The sequence below is a fragment of the Crocodylus siamensis genome, chromosome 3 (assembly GCF_052110815.1).
Source record: "Crocodylus siamensis isolate JL-2025a chromosome 3, ASM5211081v1, whole genome shotgun sequence".
In the NCBI taxonomy this organism is placed as follows: Eukaryota; Metazoa; Chordata; order Crocodylia; family Crocodylidae; genus Crocodylus; species Crocodylus siamensis.
This window is the reverse complement of record NC_143397.1, coordinates 36068073-36086349: the sequence shown is the minus strand read 5'-3', so window position 1 is coordinate 36086349 and position 18277 is coordinate 36068073. Positions and strand designations below refer to the sequence as shown.

General features: G+C 37.0%; 1 protein-coding gene across 3 annotated transcripts in view; it reads left to right on the top strand.

Moving 5' to 3' along the window:
• The window catches only part of TNPO1 (transportin 1), a 117974-nt gene extending 106311 nt beyond the window's left edge, over positions 1 to 11663 (top strand). For all 3 annotated transcript variants that reach the window (XM_090038127.1, XM_090038126.1, XM_090038125.1), the window contains 2 exons: positions 2590 to 2732; positions 6312 to 11663. In XM_090038127.1, coding sequence (XP_089894253.1) covers positions 2590 to 2697 — 108 coding nt within the window. In that variant the 3' untranslated portion in view covers positions 2698 to 2732; positions 6312 to 11663. The remainder of the gene's footprint in view (positions 1 to 2589; positions 2733 to 6311) is intronic.
• Positions 11664 to 18277: the final 6614 nt, after the last annotated feature.

Sequence of the window (18277 nt, the reverse complement as noted above, 5' to 3'; positions counted from 1 at the left end):
GCACCATGCAGCAAAAAACATTTTTACATGCGTTTTATACAAGTATATTTTTAAACTTCAATTATAATTCCTATTTCTAGAAATGGGCTAGAATTTTGTCACATCAAGTCACTTGCTTTATATTTTGATAGGTGGAAGGAGTAGCAAGTGGAGAAATACAGATAGGAAACTGTAGAAAATATTTACTTTTGGCATTCTTTTTTATCATAGTTGATTTTCATAGTTTGTCAAAACTAAAATGCTTTGTGCTGATCACTTGTCGTGCTGGTGTTGAGCAAAAAAGCCTCTCACATTTAACTTTTATAACGAAGACTGGCTAAGCAGAGATTTAGTACTGTGGTCCTCACTTCAAGCATTATGGTCATAGGGAGTCCTATGGGAATAAACAGTTTCTGCTGGTATTAATGTCATAAATTTGGATTTTGGACAACATCTCGCCAAAGCAGATGTTTGGAAGTGAATCACAAAAGATACTTTTGTGCCTGGAAATGTTAAAAGAAGAAACATTTGGAATAAAAAATGTGAGAGGACTAAGAAAGATACTTTATGCTGTTTTTGGTCCATTTTACTAAGCTGGCCTTGGGATTCTGGACCATCAGTTGAGACTTTGGAAGCTTGTTATTTATTGAAAATTCAACTTTTGGTAACTTTTTGGCTAAATCTGGCAGCAAATAGGAACTCCTGTTTACACCTTTACTTGTTTCCTAGATAGATTTTTCTTCTTTTAAAAAAAATTCCAGTTAAGTAGGCCAGGTCCAGTTGTGCCAGATCCTCTAAATATAATTACACTGGCCATCTAGTGGGGACCAATGAAGAAGGGGTATGCTTTGATTTCTCATTGTCTTTTCAAAGCATGTTCCTGGTGACAGATGATCTAAAGTTTCCTTTATATAAGATCTGAAGTTTTGAGGTCTGAGAAGGTACCTTTTTTCCCAGGGTTGGATGGAGAATATGTATTCTGCTGCAAAGTTGTGAAACAGCAAGAATAAGCCTATTCTGATTCTTGAGAGTCCTTGGATGAAGTTTCTAAGTCTTTCCTCCTATCCAGTGCCAATTCAGAGTGCCATGATGGTTGCTATTTGTTCCTTGAGTTTTACCCCTTACCGCATATAAGAGCCATGTAAAACCTGCTGTTTTGAATCGGTGTTTTCAGGATATGTATATGTTCCCCAACTTAGTGTCCCAGAGTTTCTAAAACAGATTTTTTGCTTAATGTTACTTTTTTTTAAACGGAGGGATCATCAAATTTATTTTCATTCTTTTGCCTACAACCACATTTCTGGACAATAATATTTGAAAGGGTCTCTTCTGTTTCTTCTGAAGTGGGATTTACCTTCATCAGAAGAAAACTGCTCTTTTCTTCCAATAGCTGGGTTATCCCTGAAGTATGGTAGGCTGTAGCATTTTAAATTTTGATTTGGCCTTCAGTTTTAACACTGAATTAAATAAAACCTCTAGGCATTGACTGAAGTCTTATTGACTGAAGGACTATTCACTGAAAGTCAAGATTCATTCATTCTTTTCACACTTTTTGCTTATGACACACAAGGATGTTTCAGTGAAAGAAATGTGAAGTTTAAATTTGGGCCCTTAGTTCTTAGAATCATAGACAGGGTTGGAAGGGACCTTAGGAGGTCATCTAGTCCAACCCCCTGCTCAAACCAGGACCCGAACTACATCATCCCAGCCAAGGCTTAGTGTAGCCAGGTCTTAAAAACATCAACAGATTCCATCGCCTCTCTGGGCAACCTGTTCCTAGGCTTTACTATCCTTCTAGTGAGAGTCTTTTCTAATATCTAATCAAAACTTACCTTGCTTCCCTTTTGTTCTGTCATTTGCCACCACTAGCTCCATCCTCTTTGGAACTACCCTTCAGGTAGTTAAAGGCTGGTATTAAATCCCCCCCTCAGTCTTCTTTTCTCCAGATTCAATAAGCCTCGTTCCCTCAACCCCCTCTCAGAAGTCATGTGCCCCAGCCCCCTAACCCTTCTTGTTGCCCTCTGCTGGACTCTTCTCCAATTTGTCCACGAATTCATGGAGGAAGGGTGAGGGATGCGAAACTGAACACAATACTCCAGATGTGGCCTCACTAGAGGGGAATAATCACTTCTGTTGATAGTTTACTTCTTGCTCCAGACATTCACATTTGGTAAAATGCTTGCTTTGGTTGTAGTTCCAGTTTTCTTTTAATTTGTTGTCCTTTTTTTAAAGCAAATACAAGTATACAAATCAAATACACGGAGAATATCTGAATTTCTATCTGCATATATTTATGTAGTTGTGTAAGAGTGCTCTAACATGACCCTACCTGATGAGACATTTTGTATTAATACATTTTAGAAATATTTAATAAATATTTACTACATTTTTCCCTGCTCAAGTGATTATTAAATTTCTTTATTTCTCATTGCAATGAAAGTTTTAGCTAGGGAATTTGGGTAACACAGATCAAGGTCAACACTTCTTAGCCCAAATATAGGAAAATTTAGTGTGATTTCCTTCAGAATATATTAATTGATCCAAAGTGTTTCACAGGCTTGAGACTTGAGATTCATTGTTAGAGGTAATATATTTATTTTTTACCTTTAGATCCTTCATGGATTTAAAAATCAAGTCGGGGATGAAAATTGGAGGCGTTTCTCTGACCAGTTTCCTCTTCCCTTAAAAGAGCGCCTTGCAGCTTACTATGGAGTTTAACCTCATGCACTCAAGCTGCAGTCCCATAATTAGAGGTAAGTTAAAAAAAATTAAATGTGGTTTAAAAATCTAATTGTTAAACAAGCATTATTACTTATGCTTACTAGTTAGTCACTGCATAGGCTATATTTATATAGTATTAATTTGTATTTGTAATATTAGTATAACACTAATTCAGTCTGGTACTTTTTTCTTGAGAAGAGTATCCCTTTGACTGTGGCAGCTGCAGTAACAGCTATTGCTTGTTGTAAAGTCACTCTCACTAAAGGTTACTTTTAGCCTTTTCACCTTTGTATCTTTTTGAAATTTAATGTGCTTGCTTTTACTGAGGAGGCAAGTGTCAGGCAAATCTCTATTTTTACTAATGCAGGCAGTAGTGGAAAATGCCTTTACCTTTTCTGAATAGTAGAAGCTGATGGAAGTTTGACGTTTGACAGGTATATTTGATCTAGAGATGCTGTGCTTTTATTGGCTTGGTAAAAACAGGATTGTATTTGACAGAATTAAGGATTTTACAGATCTGTTGTGTAAAACAGAACAAACAATTTCCCAGTATTCCTGTTGAAATCTGCATGTATGTGTATATACATAAAGCAGCAATTTCTGTTGAATAAGTAACATACAATGATTCAGATGGAAGTGCATGTGCATATATAACAATGTATAACTTAAGGTTTAACAAGTAGACTGTGAAATGTGCCCCATAAAGTAGTGTATTGAAGACCTTGAACTTTGAAGGAAGCTTGTTTTTTTTCATCTGATAAGTGGATGTGTGTTGTATATTAAAAGTGGGAACATTTGCCCAGACAGACAGGCACATAAAGAGCATGACCAGTGCACTGTCTGGCCTCATGAGTTTTTTCTCATTGCACACTACCTGATCCCTTCATTGAATAACATTACCTCTCATGTATATGCTGATGCATGATTTCATTCACTGTAGGAATATGTACCAGATGTTAATAAATTTAACCTTGCAGCATACCACTTTACATATATAGATGCATAAAAGTTATATACTTGCACAAGGGAGCCTGTCACAGAATTGGAATTAGAATTAAAGTTTCCCAAGTCCCTGGTGCGGTCCCTTAATCACAGATCTATTTTTCAACTCGCATCAGGGACATGTTTCATTCTCAACTTACAGTATACTACTGCAAAAAAAAAATAACCATAGTTGATGTATATCGTGGAACATTCACTATGCAGCCCTGCTTCATCTGTTGTCTGAGGTGTACATTGTATGTTCTAAAGGATGTTTTTGGTAATCGAGTTATGAGGCACAATTCAGCTTGTACATGCAGCCTTTAAAATGATCTTACTGCTTTTAAGGCTAAAATGAGATCATAGGAAAGCAGCACTTGAAGGGACCTTATGAGGTCAAGTCTAGCCCCCTCCTTGACAAAACCATCCCAACCAAGTGTCTGACTAACCACATGGACTCTGTTCGTTCAATGTACCTTTTTAAATGGAATCAAGGTAAAAACTGATTTACATAATTTTCTGTGGCAAATAGATGACATTTTGCAAGCCAGTCTAAGACTTTTTATAGAGTCAGGTTACTATAAGGCATCTTCTGTTAGTAACTCCTCATGTGCATTTCTCAATGCGTTGCTGGGTTCCTGAAAAATTATATCAAAAGTGAATAGATCTGAAGCACTTAAAATTTGAAATGTGATTATAAAAATGACATTTTTAGTTTCTGTTTTTGTCTCAGTGCCTCCATAATAAATACAGGCATACCTCGGAGATATTGCGGGTTCAGTTCCAGACCACCCCAATAAAGCAAATATCGCAATAAAGCGAGTCACACGGATTTTTTGGTTTCCCAGTGCATGTAAAAGTTATGTTTACACTATACTGTAGTCTATTAAGTGTGCAATAGCCTTATGTCTAAAAAAAAAAAAATGTACATACCTTAATTAAAAAATACTTTATTGCTAAAAAATGCTAACCATCATCTGAGCCTTCAGCGAGTCGTAATCTTTTTGCTGGTGGAGGGTCTTGCCTCAATGTTGATGGCTGCTGACTGATCAGGGTGGTGGTTGCTGAAGGTTGGGGTGGCTGTGGCAATTTCTTAAAATAAGACAACAATGAAGTTTGCCGCATCGATTGACTCTTCCTTTCACGAAAGATTTCTCTGTAGCATCCAATGCTGTTTGATAGCATTTTACCCACAGTAGAACTTCTTTCAAAATTGGAGTCAATCCTCTCAAACCCTGCTGCTGCTTCATCAACTAAGTTTGTATAATATTCTAAATCCTTTGTTGTCATTTCAACAATGTTCACAGCATCTTCACCAGGAGTAGATTCCATCTCAAGAAACCACTTTCTTTGCTCATCCATAGGAAGCAACTCCTCATCCATTAAAGTTTTATCATGAGATTGCAGCAATTCAGTTACATCTTCAGGCTCCACTTCTAATTCTAGTTCTCTTGCTATTTCCACCACATCTGCAGTTACTTCCTCCACTGAAGTCTTGAACCCCTCAAAGTCATCCATGAGGGTTGGAATCAACTTCTTCCAAACTCCTGTTAATGTTGATATTTTGACCTCCTCCCATGAATCGCGAATGTTCTTAATGGCATCTAGAATGGTGAATCCTTTCCAGAAGGTTTTTAATTTACTTTGCCCAGATCCATCAGAGAAATCACTGTCTATGGCAGCTATAGCCTTACGAAATGTATTTCTTAAATAATAAGACTTGAAAGTCAAAATTACTCCTTGATCCATGGGCTGCAGAATGGATGTTGTGTTAGCAGGCATGAAAACAACATTAATCTCATTGTACATCTCCATCAGAGCTCTTGGGTGACCAGGTACATTGTCAATGAGCAGTAGTATTTTGAAAGGAATCTTTTTTTCTGAGCAGTAGGTCTCAACAGTGGGCTTAAAATATTCAGTAAACCATGTTGTAAACAGATGTGCTGTCATCCAGGCTTTGTTGTTCCATTTATAGAGCACAGGCAAAGTAGATTTAGCATAATTCTTAAGGGCCCTAGGATTTTTGGAATGGTAAATGAGCACAAACCTTCAATTTGTAAAAAAAACACACACAAAAAAAAAACGCAATATCTGCGAAGCGCAATAAAGCGAAGCGCAATAAAACGAGATATGCCTGTATATCAGTTTACAAGTTATTTTTCTCCTCACTTGCAGACTTGCAAATCCAAGCCAGGCTCTAAAAGTAATATGGCAATTTAATACATATTTTGTTTTATCCACCTAACCAAAAAATAGATTTCTCATTCATTTGTTATATATTGGGTAGGAGTTTTTTTAATTCTGAAAATATCAAGACTCATGAAAATTGTTTGTGTTAAGGTCACACATATCACATTGTATGGAATTATTAGTGCAGTTTGCCTTTTGATGGCAAACATTTGATTATTTTTTTCTGAATTTATAATGATAGGTATATATTTTGAGTTTATCCGCAGTCTTATAATGAAAGGTAGTGAGTATCTGAACACCAGATCTAGCTGAAACATTTAAAAAAAAAACAGCAGTTGTTTTTACCATAAAAATTCTTTAATTTTTTCTGAATATATACAATCTTGTTTCGAAACATGTAACTGTACCATGTTTGTTTTTGTTTTTTGTTTTCTTTATAGGTCCTTCAGTCTGGGAGACTATGAGGGAGCCTCTGCACCCAGGGAAAATGTTACCCTTTACTGGGGGGAAGGGTAAACCAGTAGGGAATACAGTACAATCCCAACCCTACTGGGAGGGGCGGGAGGGAGGTGTTGCCGTCACTGTATTAAGTCGATGTTGGGAAATGTTTTAACATCTGGAGCTTTTGTGGGTGGAAATCTGTCTCCTATTACAACTCTGCACTGGATGTGAAGAAGCAAAAAAGAGAATCTATTCACAAAACAGCACATTCTGGAATATGGGGAATTGTACCAAAACAAGAACCATATATAATTGAACCATAGGGATACGTAAAGAGGAAAACTATTTTGCGCACAATAAAGGAAACCTAAGAATGGGGGTTAAAAACAGTAAATGGCTTTTAAGTAAGGTTTTTCTACATTATTTCATCCTGCTTGATGGGATTCCTAGGTATTTGCATGTTAATGAAGAACTACACAAATGAAGTTAGTACAGTTAAAATGAAGCTTGCTGCCTGTATTAGGAACAGGCACTTGCAGTGTACAATATAAAACCCCATAATAAAGAATAAAGGTTAACTTTAACAAAATGAAGCAACCTGCAAGATGCCAAATGAGTCACTCCTTTCATTTTTTGGGTGGGGGGAGGGACATCTCAAAGGAAAGATTGACATCTTCATTTTTACATTAAAAACTTTAAAGTAGTGGATATGATTTGATGGTTGTACTTCATTAGATTTAATTTCTAGAGTAAGGCATTATTCTTAACGTGCAGTTTAAGGTTCAGGCATGCATTCTGGCTCATAGTGATCAGAAGTAATTTAAATAGTGGGAAAGTAGCATGTTTGCATCACATAGAGTGAGGATTGGTATACATTTACCTATGTTGCGCCAGTTTTGTGTTGCAGTTTACCAATTCAATATAGCCCTGCATTTAAATTTCCTTTTTAAGGTTCTGTGGATTTTATTTTTATTAAGAATATAGATATAAAGTACTGTAGTTTACAATTAGGCCTTGAAATACCTTTTTAGAATCTGTTAAGAATAAGATTGATATTGTATTGTGTGTAACCTGCACAATGTGGAAAGCTGATATAGCTGTGCAAAATATTTGCCTCTGTGCTGTCAGTGTGATGTGCTTTCTGCATGGTTATATACTACTAGTGATTTTATCAGAACTTCTAAAAATGAGTTATATGGTAAGACCTGTTAAAGGCTGCATAAATGTTAGTTGGCACGTAAAGACAATTGTAGAAATTGATGACATGATTGCTATATTTGTGTTTATTCCCACTCAACATAGTACCTTCTATGCTTTCTTTTTTTTGTTCAAAGCATGATCTTAGAGATGTTTAAGTTAATGGATGTAATGCAGGGTATCTACACTGTATTGGCGCATGTTGGTGGCCCTTTGTGTCGTAGTTAAATGCACAAGGGTGCAAGTTAAAAGCTACAGAGTGAAAGTTGGTTTGGATCCTCTTCATTTCATTTGTTTAGCTTTTCTGTTGTGTTTTTTCTCTACTTACATGTATTCCTGTGAATAAATCCTTGTTAAGTTAACCCTTTACTTTTCCTTCCATGTGTATTTTCTTATGTACTGTGAATGTGAAACCTAACTGGTACACTTGATCTTGTGTCCATCTGAAAGTGGCAAGTCTTTTATTAATTTAGATTGCCTAAAGAGTATCCCATGATGATAAAGGAAAATGGAGAGATTTTAACTCTGCTGGTCAGAGGTGAAGCCACACCTTTCCATTTTTCAAGTGCTGCATAATTAATCTGCAAAACAAAATTAAGCCATAACAGCCTTTTTATAGATTTAGTTTTCTCACCTTTGCATTGCAGAATGAATACTGGATAACAGTTTTTGTAAGAACTTACTCTCCTTTGCATGATTCTATTCTTTTAAAGGTGTTGAATGATTTAGCCATTGCACTGAAGTTTGAGCTGTGTGAGTGTGAAATTTATAAGTGCTGTTTGAAGAGGCTTTTTTGTTGCTGTTGTTTTTCTTTAATGCATGGTAGCATGCACAAGTTCTACACATTTCCCCTTGACCTGCCTCCTCCCCCCACTTTTTTTTGGCTTCGCAAACTTGAGTAAAATATATATGCTTGAAAAATAGTATTTGGGCATAAACTAAATAAAGTGAATAAGTATCATGTATTAGCATTACTCAGTTGAATTTGTTTAATCAAAACTGCACGTTATTTGCTTTTAAAATCAATTTTTTGGTTAGAAATTACAAAACTTCCCTCCAAATTTATTAAATTTAAATTGAAAACATATTTTTCTTTTCATTTAAAGAACCATTTAAAACCCAAATCCAACAGTTATGCTACTAAAAATAACACGGTAGAATCTTGCCTTAGACCAAAACTTATTTTAATTTCTGTTTAAATTAAACATCAGGGAATAATTTCTGATGTTAACATTTTGTAGACTAGAAGTCCTATCTTAATTATACCACAGTGGTGTTAAGAATGAAATTGTTTAGTTTAAATAAATTACATCAAACCCTCCTAGCTGAAAAAATTGCCTGTCAGATTAGCATGTGTTACACATTTATGCATATATTTAAAAAAACAGGTATTTGTACAGATGTGAAGTGATCTGGTATAACAGTAAGGAAGACCAAACCAATGCAAAAATAAGCAGTACTATCAAATTATATTTTTTAGTTTACTAGGTTCTCTGATGGTATATTTTTAAAAACAAAGATACCATATTCCTAACATGTAGTATATAGTACAGAGATTTGCAGAAGCCATTTAGGTTATAACATGAGGTAAGGAAAGTTCTGATTTGTCATTAACAGTTGTAATTCAATTTATTGCATCATGGGATAGATAAAAATTATCTTAATTCTTGTGGTGTAGTCTTGACAGTTTTTGAATGTTGACTGAATGTTTATACTGGTAGAATTGTGTCTTTGTTACATTCCAGTGTTTCTGCCTCTTGGCATGCTAAAAGAGCACGGCTTACTTCATTTGCTCCTTACACACTGAATAAAGTGCTGTTAGTGTGCTGAACTACAGAAATAGCCGCTGCTAAGTGATGATGTAGATTTTCTACTTGAATATTTTTGTTGTAGGAACCTCAGGAGGTCAGTGTTTACTGTTTTTATATATGCCTTCTTTCTCCTGTTTGAGTTTCCCTTTTTTGAAGGATTCTAACAGTGAACAAAAGCTACTGATCAACCTAAGTTGGTAACAGAAAGTATATTTAAAATCTCTTTTTGGCCATTCTAAATTTCAATTAATTTGAATACTGATGTGGAGTTCAATACTACAGTCTTTCATTACGCATTCAGGAAATGAGTCTTTTCATTAAAATAAAATTTTAGACCATTTCATGATTTTTAGCCAGTGTAAGCAAAAATATCAGTTTTGTAAATTTTCTGGAGCTTGATTATTTTCTGAACCGGTATGTAGATATTAAAATTATAATAAGCTAGTTCTTATCCATTGACTTATTGCAATGAAGAAGTTGTACTCAATAGATCACTTTTAAAAGAATGGGTTGAAAATTTATAGCCATTATGATTTTTAAAGTTATGAAGTAGCATAAACTTTTATAATAAACTGTTGATATTCACTGTGACTTTTGTTAAGACTTTTACTTTAGCATTGATTTTAATGACTTAAATTGCATATACTGTGTAATATAATCAAATGTATATTTTAAAATGGCTTTTCTCAAGCAAAATTCATTGCTACTTAGATATGAAATATTAATGTACTAGCTTTATCTCAGGTGAATGCTCTTGTACCCTTTTGTTCAGAATACGTGCTTACAAAATGTCTTAATTAAATCAGCTTCTGTGCTTCATATTAGACAGTTTTGTCTTATTCTTAATTTAAATTAACCACCTACTGTGGGACAACAATGGTTTAGCTTCACTTAAATCACCTATTTATTCATATTGAATATATTAACAGGTAAAGGTGCAGAAACATTCTTCCTTAGAGGAGAATGCATCCATGTGTAACAGCAACTAAAACACTTTATAGATAGTACTCATATGCAGTATTGCATAGGAAATATTTTCAAATATTATAAAGAACCAGTTAAAGAACCAGCATTGGTTGCTCTCACAGCTATTTTTGTCATGTAGGCTGATAGATTTTTTTTTTAAATACTACATAGGATCTAGATTATCTAATGTTTTTTATTGTAATCTTAGGTGAAGCAAGGTTCAGTTCTTTAGCAAAACTGCTGCTGTGATCTTTAAAAAGCCATGCAGTAATGTTAGACACTGTAATTTTACATGCTCATTAAATATGAGTTATTGGCAATATCAAACTATTCACCATTAGGTATACTAGTTAAAGGCTGCAGACAGACCTGGTAAGATGCATCTACCAGGCTCTAAATATCCTTTTCTTCTCTTTTTTTTTTGGCTGCAGCCAGTTCTTGTTTTTTGCACTTAATTGATGGAGCAAATCAATTTTAGATTATCCTGTATGAAAATTGTAATATGGTCAATTGTTGCAGCTTGCCTTCCAGAGTAGATTGTGCTAAAATAATGAAGATGCTTGTAAATCTGAATGTATTTACATGAAGGTAATAATGGCTGTTAAAAGTGAATTGTATGATTTATTAGAATAAATGTTTAAACAGAAATCTTCATGTAAAGTAGTTTCATTATAGTACACTATAGTACTATATACACTATACTACTATAGCTTACATTATAGTACTTTTTTTTTCTGCAAGTCAGTTCTGTTAAACTAATTTTCGCCTTAGATGCATATCTACTGTGGGTGAACTGCAAAACTAAGAAAGTCTGTGTGACTTGTGGTACCAGTGATTGGGCAGCCATTATTACAAAGCTTTATCTGATTATGAAAACTGTCAGTAATAGTATGTTATCCCTCAGAAAGAAAGGGGGGAGGGGCCTGTCATGTTGTAAATGACCTAATTTATTATTAAGCAGTTTCTAAAATTTAAAGTAGTTCAGAATAAAATGAGTGGACCTTTCTGCTGACAACTTAGGTTGTATGAGTTTTGCTTAAAAGCTTTAAATCCAATGTTTCCTTCACCTGCCACAATGTTAGAATGTTTCCTTCAAACGTGTATCCTCCTGCAACCTCTCAAGCTGTACTAAATCGAGTGATATTTCTTGAAGTCTGCCTCTGTGCTAACAAAACTTCATTTTAAATAGAATATGGTTTTAATTTTTGATAAGCTGCTGAATTTTAAAGAGTTTTTGGGGCCACCAAATATTTTGGATCATGCAGAGAATATATATTGTACTGTAGTAATTTTGTATTTACATTTGTATGATGTGACATAATAGATGTGAATGTTATAATCACTGCTTGACTATGTTAATAAAGTTGTTTAAATATAGATGTTGCATTCTGATTCTTAATGAAAAGTGAAAATTTAATCTGGACTTAGCCATGACTCTTTTTTGTTACTTAATAGTGCCCTCTTGTGGCTCAGCTATGTCAATTCTGAAGGCTGTGATTCTTGTGGCTTTGGAATGAGCAAGACTTTTCCCACGTTATCTGAAAATAAACAGTTGGACCAAGTAACTATTTGGTTTAGATGCCTGATTTTTCACATTTTAGTGGTATGTTGTAAAACTTTGTTTTGGGCAAAAGGATGTACCTAAACTGAATAATTTGTACCATCTAAGAAATAAGTTTTTTCTGACATTGACTGTGTGTGTATGTTTTTTGTTTTTTGTTTTTTTAAACATAACTTTCTAAATGGCGGATGTTTTTGTTTCATTTTGTTTCTGACTGAACATACAATTCACCAATCTGATTACAAATAAGACTGTTGAGCAGGCACCATTTTAAAATCATATTATAAGATCTGTCACAGCCTCAAGGCTTCAGACCAGAATCTCAGTATATGTTCGTCTATTGGTCCCTCTCTGTCTTAGTGAACCTACTTAATATACACAAATGGAAGATCTGTTCTTCAGTATTTTACACAATTTGCAGCTGCAAAATATTGTTGAATAAAAGTATAAAACCATAGTAACAGTTAGGACAAAAATGTATGTGACTTAGTCTGAATATCCATCATTCAGAAGAGATATGAGCTGTTGGTTAAGAGGAATTGTGTATATATAGAATATATGTATAGTATAATTTCTGTCTAGTTTTACTGAAATATTTAAAAGTATATTGCTGCAATGTGAAATAATCATTGTTTCCCCTATTTTTAAAGAATATGCTAGAAGACTAATGATTGTATGACCAATTGAAAGATTGCTTTAAAGAGAAGGACTTGGGATGCCCGGCTCTAAAGAGACAATTCTACAGAATAGCTGTGGACAGCGGTTTGGGGGAATAGTCTTAGTGAATGTTCTGTCAGTTCACTGCCGGTCATAAAATTACTGCATATCTTAAAACAAACGAGGCACCAACAAAAATCCTTTTTATCACCTCAGCACCTTTTCATTTATGTTCATGATTTAAAATTATTCCAAACCATCTAAATCTTCATTGACCTAGGGCCAGATCTTTTGAGACATGTTAAGGGACATTACGTGCGTAGGTGTGATGCTGTTCCCCCTTGAGTTCTTGAAAATCCATTCATGTATTAGTTATTGGAACATGCTGTCATCTTCATCTTAGAGCCAAGTCTCAAAAAAACAGGAGAAGACTTTCACCTTTTTGTAATAATGGTTTTTCAGGGACATGATTAGGGTGGAATAAAATCACACACTAATTACCACAGTCATTTTACTTGCCTAATAGGTAGGTTGAGGAAGGGTGGTACGTCTTTTTGCAAAATGTGGAACTGAGCTAAAACTGAGATTCATTCTGCTTCAAAATCTATGACTAATAGGTAGAGGGAAGGTGCTTGATGTGTAGAATCTGAAACCAAGCTGAAACTGAGGGCTTTGCATGCTAACTTTAGGTGGCTTCTGGAGCTCTTAACCCCCCTGGACTGTTTAGCACCTTTTAAGTGGCTCACAGCACTCATTATTCAGCTAATGTGCCACTCCAGGGCAGGATTACCTCTAATCCACCTAAATTTGCTCCTGTTCTATTATTTTGTGACCACTCTCCACAGTTTTTCTGTCCAAGTGAAAGTCCTCCAGCATCCCAGGAGGCAGTGGGCCCTCCTGAGTCAGGGTGAGCAGAGACGCAGGGGCGCAGTGGGGCCAGGTAGAGCACCTCGCTTCCCTGGGCAAGTCTAGTAGAAGGAGCACTGGAGTGTCTGGTGTTGCAGTGCTTCCTGCTGCTACTTGGACTGGCTCTGGTCAGAGCAGCAGCAGGAAGGCAGTGCACCACTGCTTTCCCCCCTGCTTGCATCAGTTCATTCTGTTCCTGGTGGGAGCAGAGCTGATCCCAGCAGTGGCAGGGAGGTGGTGCCCCCAATGTGGACCATCTCACTACTTCCATTGGGAGAACTGTTGGTGGAAGTGGCAGCAGGGAGCTGGTGCCATCTGGCTTGGTCTGTGCCTGCCGGAAGCAGAGCTGGTTTGAGTGGCAACTGGAGGCATCATGGGTACCAGCCACTGTGAGGTCATAGCACTCATTCTACCTGGCAGAAGCATTGAGCTTGTTCTTCCCCAACTCCTAGTTCTGCCTCTTCTCACCAAGCCTCTAGTGCTGTGGTCTCCAAACTTTTTTGATCATGCACCCCTATCAGTTAAAAAATTTTTGAGCATGCACCCCCAATATATGTGTATTTATTTATAAATTATAAACACGTGACAGTCTGACATACGGACCAAGTGAGGGTGCCAGTGTCAATCCGTATATTAAATATTAGTAAAGCTTAATTTCTTTCTTATTTTTTGTATTTAAAAAAATATAAATAGAAGTTCGAATATTTTCTTTCCGCACCCCAGTGGATTGTCTTGTGCACCCTCTGGGGTGCACGCACCTTACTTTGGAGACCACTGCTCTAGTGCAAAGTTGCAGCTGTGCAGGTGGGTGGCAGCCAGAGCAGGTTTTTTGCTTTAACATGTGAATGCTCCACTAATCTGAACAACACTAAGCCTATTAACACTTGTTTGGCTTTCAGCATAAGGTGCAACAAGGCCCTGAGAATTACTCTGCTTCAACCTACTATGCAGAAGCAACCCTAATTTTTTCCACCAGGAAATAGTTTTCATTGTTTCTTACTAATTTTTGGCTAATTTGAGACCTTACTTTTATAATTGTGGTTTTAAATTGACTTCTAGAATTATTTGTGTATGTGACATTAATTATATAGGCCATGGACAGGTGGTCACTTCTAGTGGTAAGTCTGTGAAATTCTTACCACTAGAAAAAGAGCTTGAGAGTTGGAGCATACATGTGTTCTGGCCAGGGGGTGCTAGAGGGCTGCTCCTTGGGCCATCTTTACACTTAGAGGAGTTAGTTAATTCACAACCTGTCCTATTCCCTTTCCTGGAAAGGGAGCAGGTTGTCAATAGATTTCATAGACATTAGGACTGGAAGGGACTTTGGAAGATCTTTGACTCTGGCCCCCTGCCCCAGGGGCAGGAAGTCAGCAGGGATCCTAGGATCCCAGCAAGATAAACATCCAAATGGCTCTTGAAGGCGTTCCAAGTAGGTGCTTAAACCACCTCCTGTGGCAGTCTATTCCAGACTTTGGGGGCTTGGACAGTAAAGAAATTCTTCCTTATGTCCAGTCTGAAATGGTTATGGAGGAGTTTTTGACTGTTTGGTCTTGTCATCTCTTGGAGCAGTCTGGTGGACAGACGTTCCTCCAGATCCTGGTGAGCACCCCTTATAAATTTATAGACAGGTACCAGATCACCCCTGAGCCTGTGCTTTTCCAGGCTGAAGAGTCCCATGGCTCTCAGCCTCTCATAAGGCCTGTTTTCCTGCCCTCTGATCGTGCACGTGGCTCTCTGCACTTTCTCAAGCTTCTCCACATCCTTTTTGAATTGTGGAGCCCAAAACTGGACACACTACTCCAGCTGTGGCCTCACCAAGGCAGAGTACAATAGGAGAATGATGTCCTGGGATTGGCTTGAGAAGCATCTGTGGATACAAGCCAGCGTTTTGCACGCTTTACTAGCTACAGCATCACATTGATTTCTCGTGTTCATCTTGTGGTTGATCATGACCCCCAAGTCCCTTTCCATTCATAGTGCTAGCCAGTGTAGCATTGCCAAGCATTTAAGCATGCTGCAGATTTTTCTCCCTGAGGTGGAGAATCTTGCATTTTTTCGGTGTTGAACACCATCAGGTTCTTGTCCACCCATTTCCTGAGCCTGTCAAGGTCAGCTTGGATCGCCCTCCTGTCCTCAGGTGTGGATGCTTTACACCAAAGTTCGGTGTCATTGGCGAACTTGACAAGTCCGCTTCTCATACCAATGTCCACATCTTTAATGATGTTGAACAGTATAAGCCCAAGGACAGAGCCTTGAAGGGACCCTACTGGTCACAGCACACCAGTAGACAACCCCCAGATTATTTTGCAGTCCAGATGGGCTCCAAATGATGATTTTAAGGAAAGCTGAGTAGTAGGGCTGTGTGAAGCTTTGGCTGCTGATTTGAACATTGAGATGGTGGAGCAGATGCAGTGTCCCACAGAAGTGCGGGGGGGTCTCCTGTGTGCTCCGTGGTGGACTTGGGAATGGACCAAGAGTACTTCTGTCCACTTCTGGGTCTGCAACAGAGTGTGTGGGGGACCCACCCCTAGCTTGGCAACTGGTGTCTCCTGGATCTGGGGGGGCACTTGGGGTCCCCCTATAGCTGATCACTGAACCGGGGGCGGTGCGGGGGGGCCCCTGTGCACTCCTGTGGAATGCTCCATCTGCCCCACCATCTCAACATTCATGAACCATGCCTGGTACTTCGCGGTACATAGAAAAAGCATAAAGCTGTGTCTGTGGCAGTATTGCTGATTCTCTGAATCGGAATAGAATCTTCAGTTTCAGATTTGGCTGAATCAAATTGGGACAGTGATCCAAATGAGCAAATTGAATCGCTGTCCCCCCGAATAAGGCTGAAGTTGAATTGAATATGGCCTGGTTCACACACCCCTGCTGATGAGAGATGATTTGTGAAGGGGAAGGAGGAAGTTTTCACTGCAGGGACCCCACACTGCTCCCTGACAGCTCATCTTTGTGAAGAACCACTTCTTTTCTGCAAGGTATCTCTTAAATGGTTGTATGCTCTTTTTGTGCTGGAACAAAGACTTTTCTCCTGGCCCAAATGTGATACCTGTTCACAATATTGCCATAATATTAACAGGATTGAGGGGACAAATTCTATGATCTCCCTGTCTTCTGCGTCTTATAATGGAACGTTACTTATAAAATACTATTGGATCCAATGCACAGTAGTACATTGTACATTTCGACAGCCACAAACTTAGTTATGCTAGTGATATCCTATGTCAAAAGATAATTGCTGATACTAAATCTACTCCACTATAATCTATATTGAGGTTAAGATTTACTAAATGACACTTCACTTTTGACAAAAATGGGGAAAGGCTAACAAAGTTGCTGCAGGGTATGTCATACATAGATTCTTAATTTCATTTTGAAAATTACAGCATGCAAGTGAAGAAAACATTTCCCTTTTTAAACTGTTTATAGATTTGTAATTTCTTGTATACAATGTTTGCATATCAATTATCTTTCCCTCTGATTTTCAAGTGTCCAATATCAGTGGTTTCAATGCTATTTTTTTCAGCATTTCCATTGAATTTAAAAGATAAAATGAGTGCCCTAAAAGTCTCTTATTTTGTAATAGCAGGTATAAATTTACTCCCTTTGTCAAATATTAATTTTGGATAGATAACTAAAAGTGGTAACTTCTACAAGTTTTCTTGATCTTCCCTTCCTTGTTCTTCCAGAAACAATTTCTCAGGAGGATACAAGAGTCTACCAATGTAGTCTACCCTTTAAATAAATATTATGGGATCCCTGCATATGCTGTGCATTGGTCTTGATTTATTTCAGATTATTTTGTTTGTATTGCATGCATTTTTGTTATGTATAACATTAAAACAATATCAGTGTTAGTTTGATGTCTTTAGGGTGTCAAATATCAAAAGTAGGGGAGCCAGTTTCGCATCTCTTGTGAAAAAGTTGTTTTACAGCTAAAGAGCTCCAAATTAGAAAGGTCAGGAGCAAAAACAAAATAGTACTACAAGTAAAAGGGAAATTCAGAAGAAAAAGAATTGGAAACAACATTTCATGTAGGAGACTCTTAGTCATAACATTTAATTTTGAGGCAGAATGTTTTTGTCAGAAATTGTACCTTGAATGGATGGCTGAACACTTGCTGCTCTGCCTTTCTTGACAATTGAACCTGAAAATAATTTGTTACTAAATCGGGAAGTTTAGCAACTCAACTTCTTGTGTGTGCATGCACATACATGTGTATGTATATATAATATGCATACATACAAATGCATGTGTGTGTTTTCTTTACAGCCACCAGTCTTTTGGTAGGATTATAGTTGGAACAGCTAACTTTGACTTAAAAAACGAATCAGTTATGAAATACCACATAAATGGATTCTCCGCATTAGCTTATTGATGATTTTTATTAGTTTAATTGGAGAGATAGGAACTTATTTGTGTAGGGTTATTATTGGCAACATACATGCTTTGAAATGGCAGTAAGATGAACATTACATGGAGACTAATGTGTTTACTTCCCTTTCTTTTTAGTGGTATGCTTTACACTGTAGTATGCCAGTGGGGAGGGACCCGACCTAGCTCAGGTACTCAAAGTAGTTTATCTACTGTAGCATGGATATCTGCAGAGGTTAATTTGCCCTAAGGAAGTATGCTGTGTGCAGCAATCTAGCCAAACCCTTTGATTATAGGAGAGGAAGACTTGTTAGATAATTGAGTCTGAGTTTTCCTACATGTAAGGGAAAAAATATGAGTAGTATTAAGAAACCTTCTTGCCCCTCAAACATTTTGCATTCAACTGTTTGGTACACTTTAGTATTGTCCCCTTGACATCAGTGTACTTGGTCTAGCAGAGTTTCAGCTTGTGTAGAACTCTATTTCC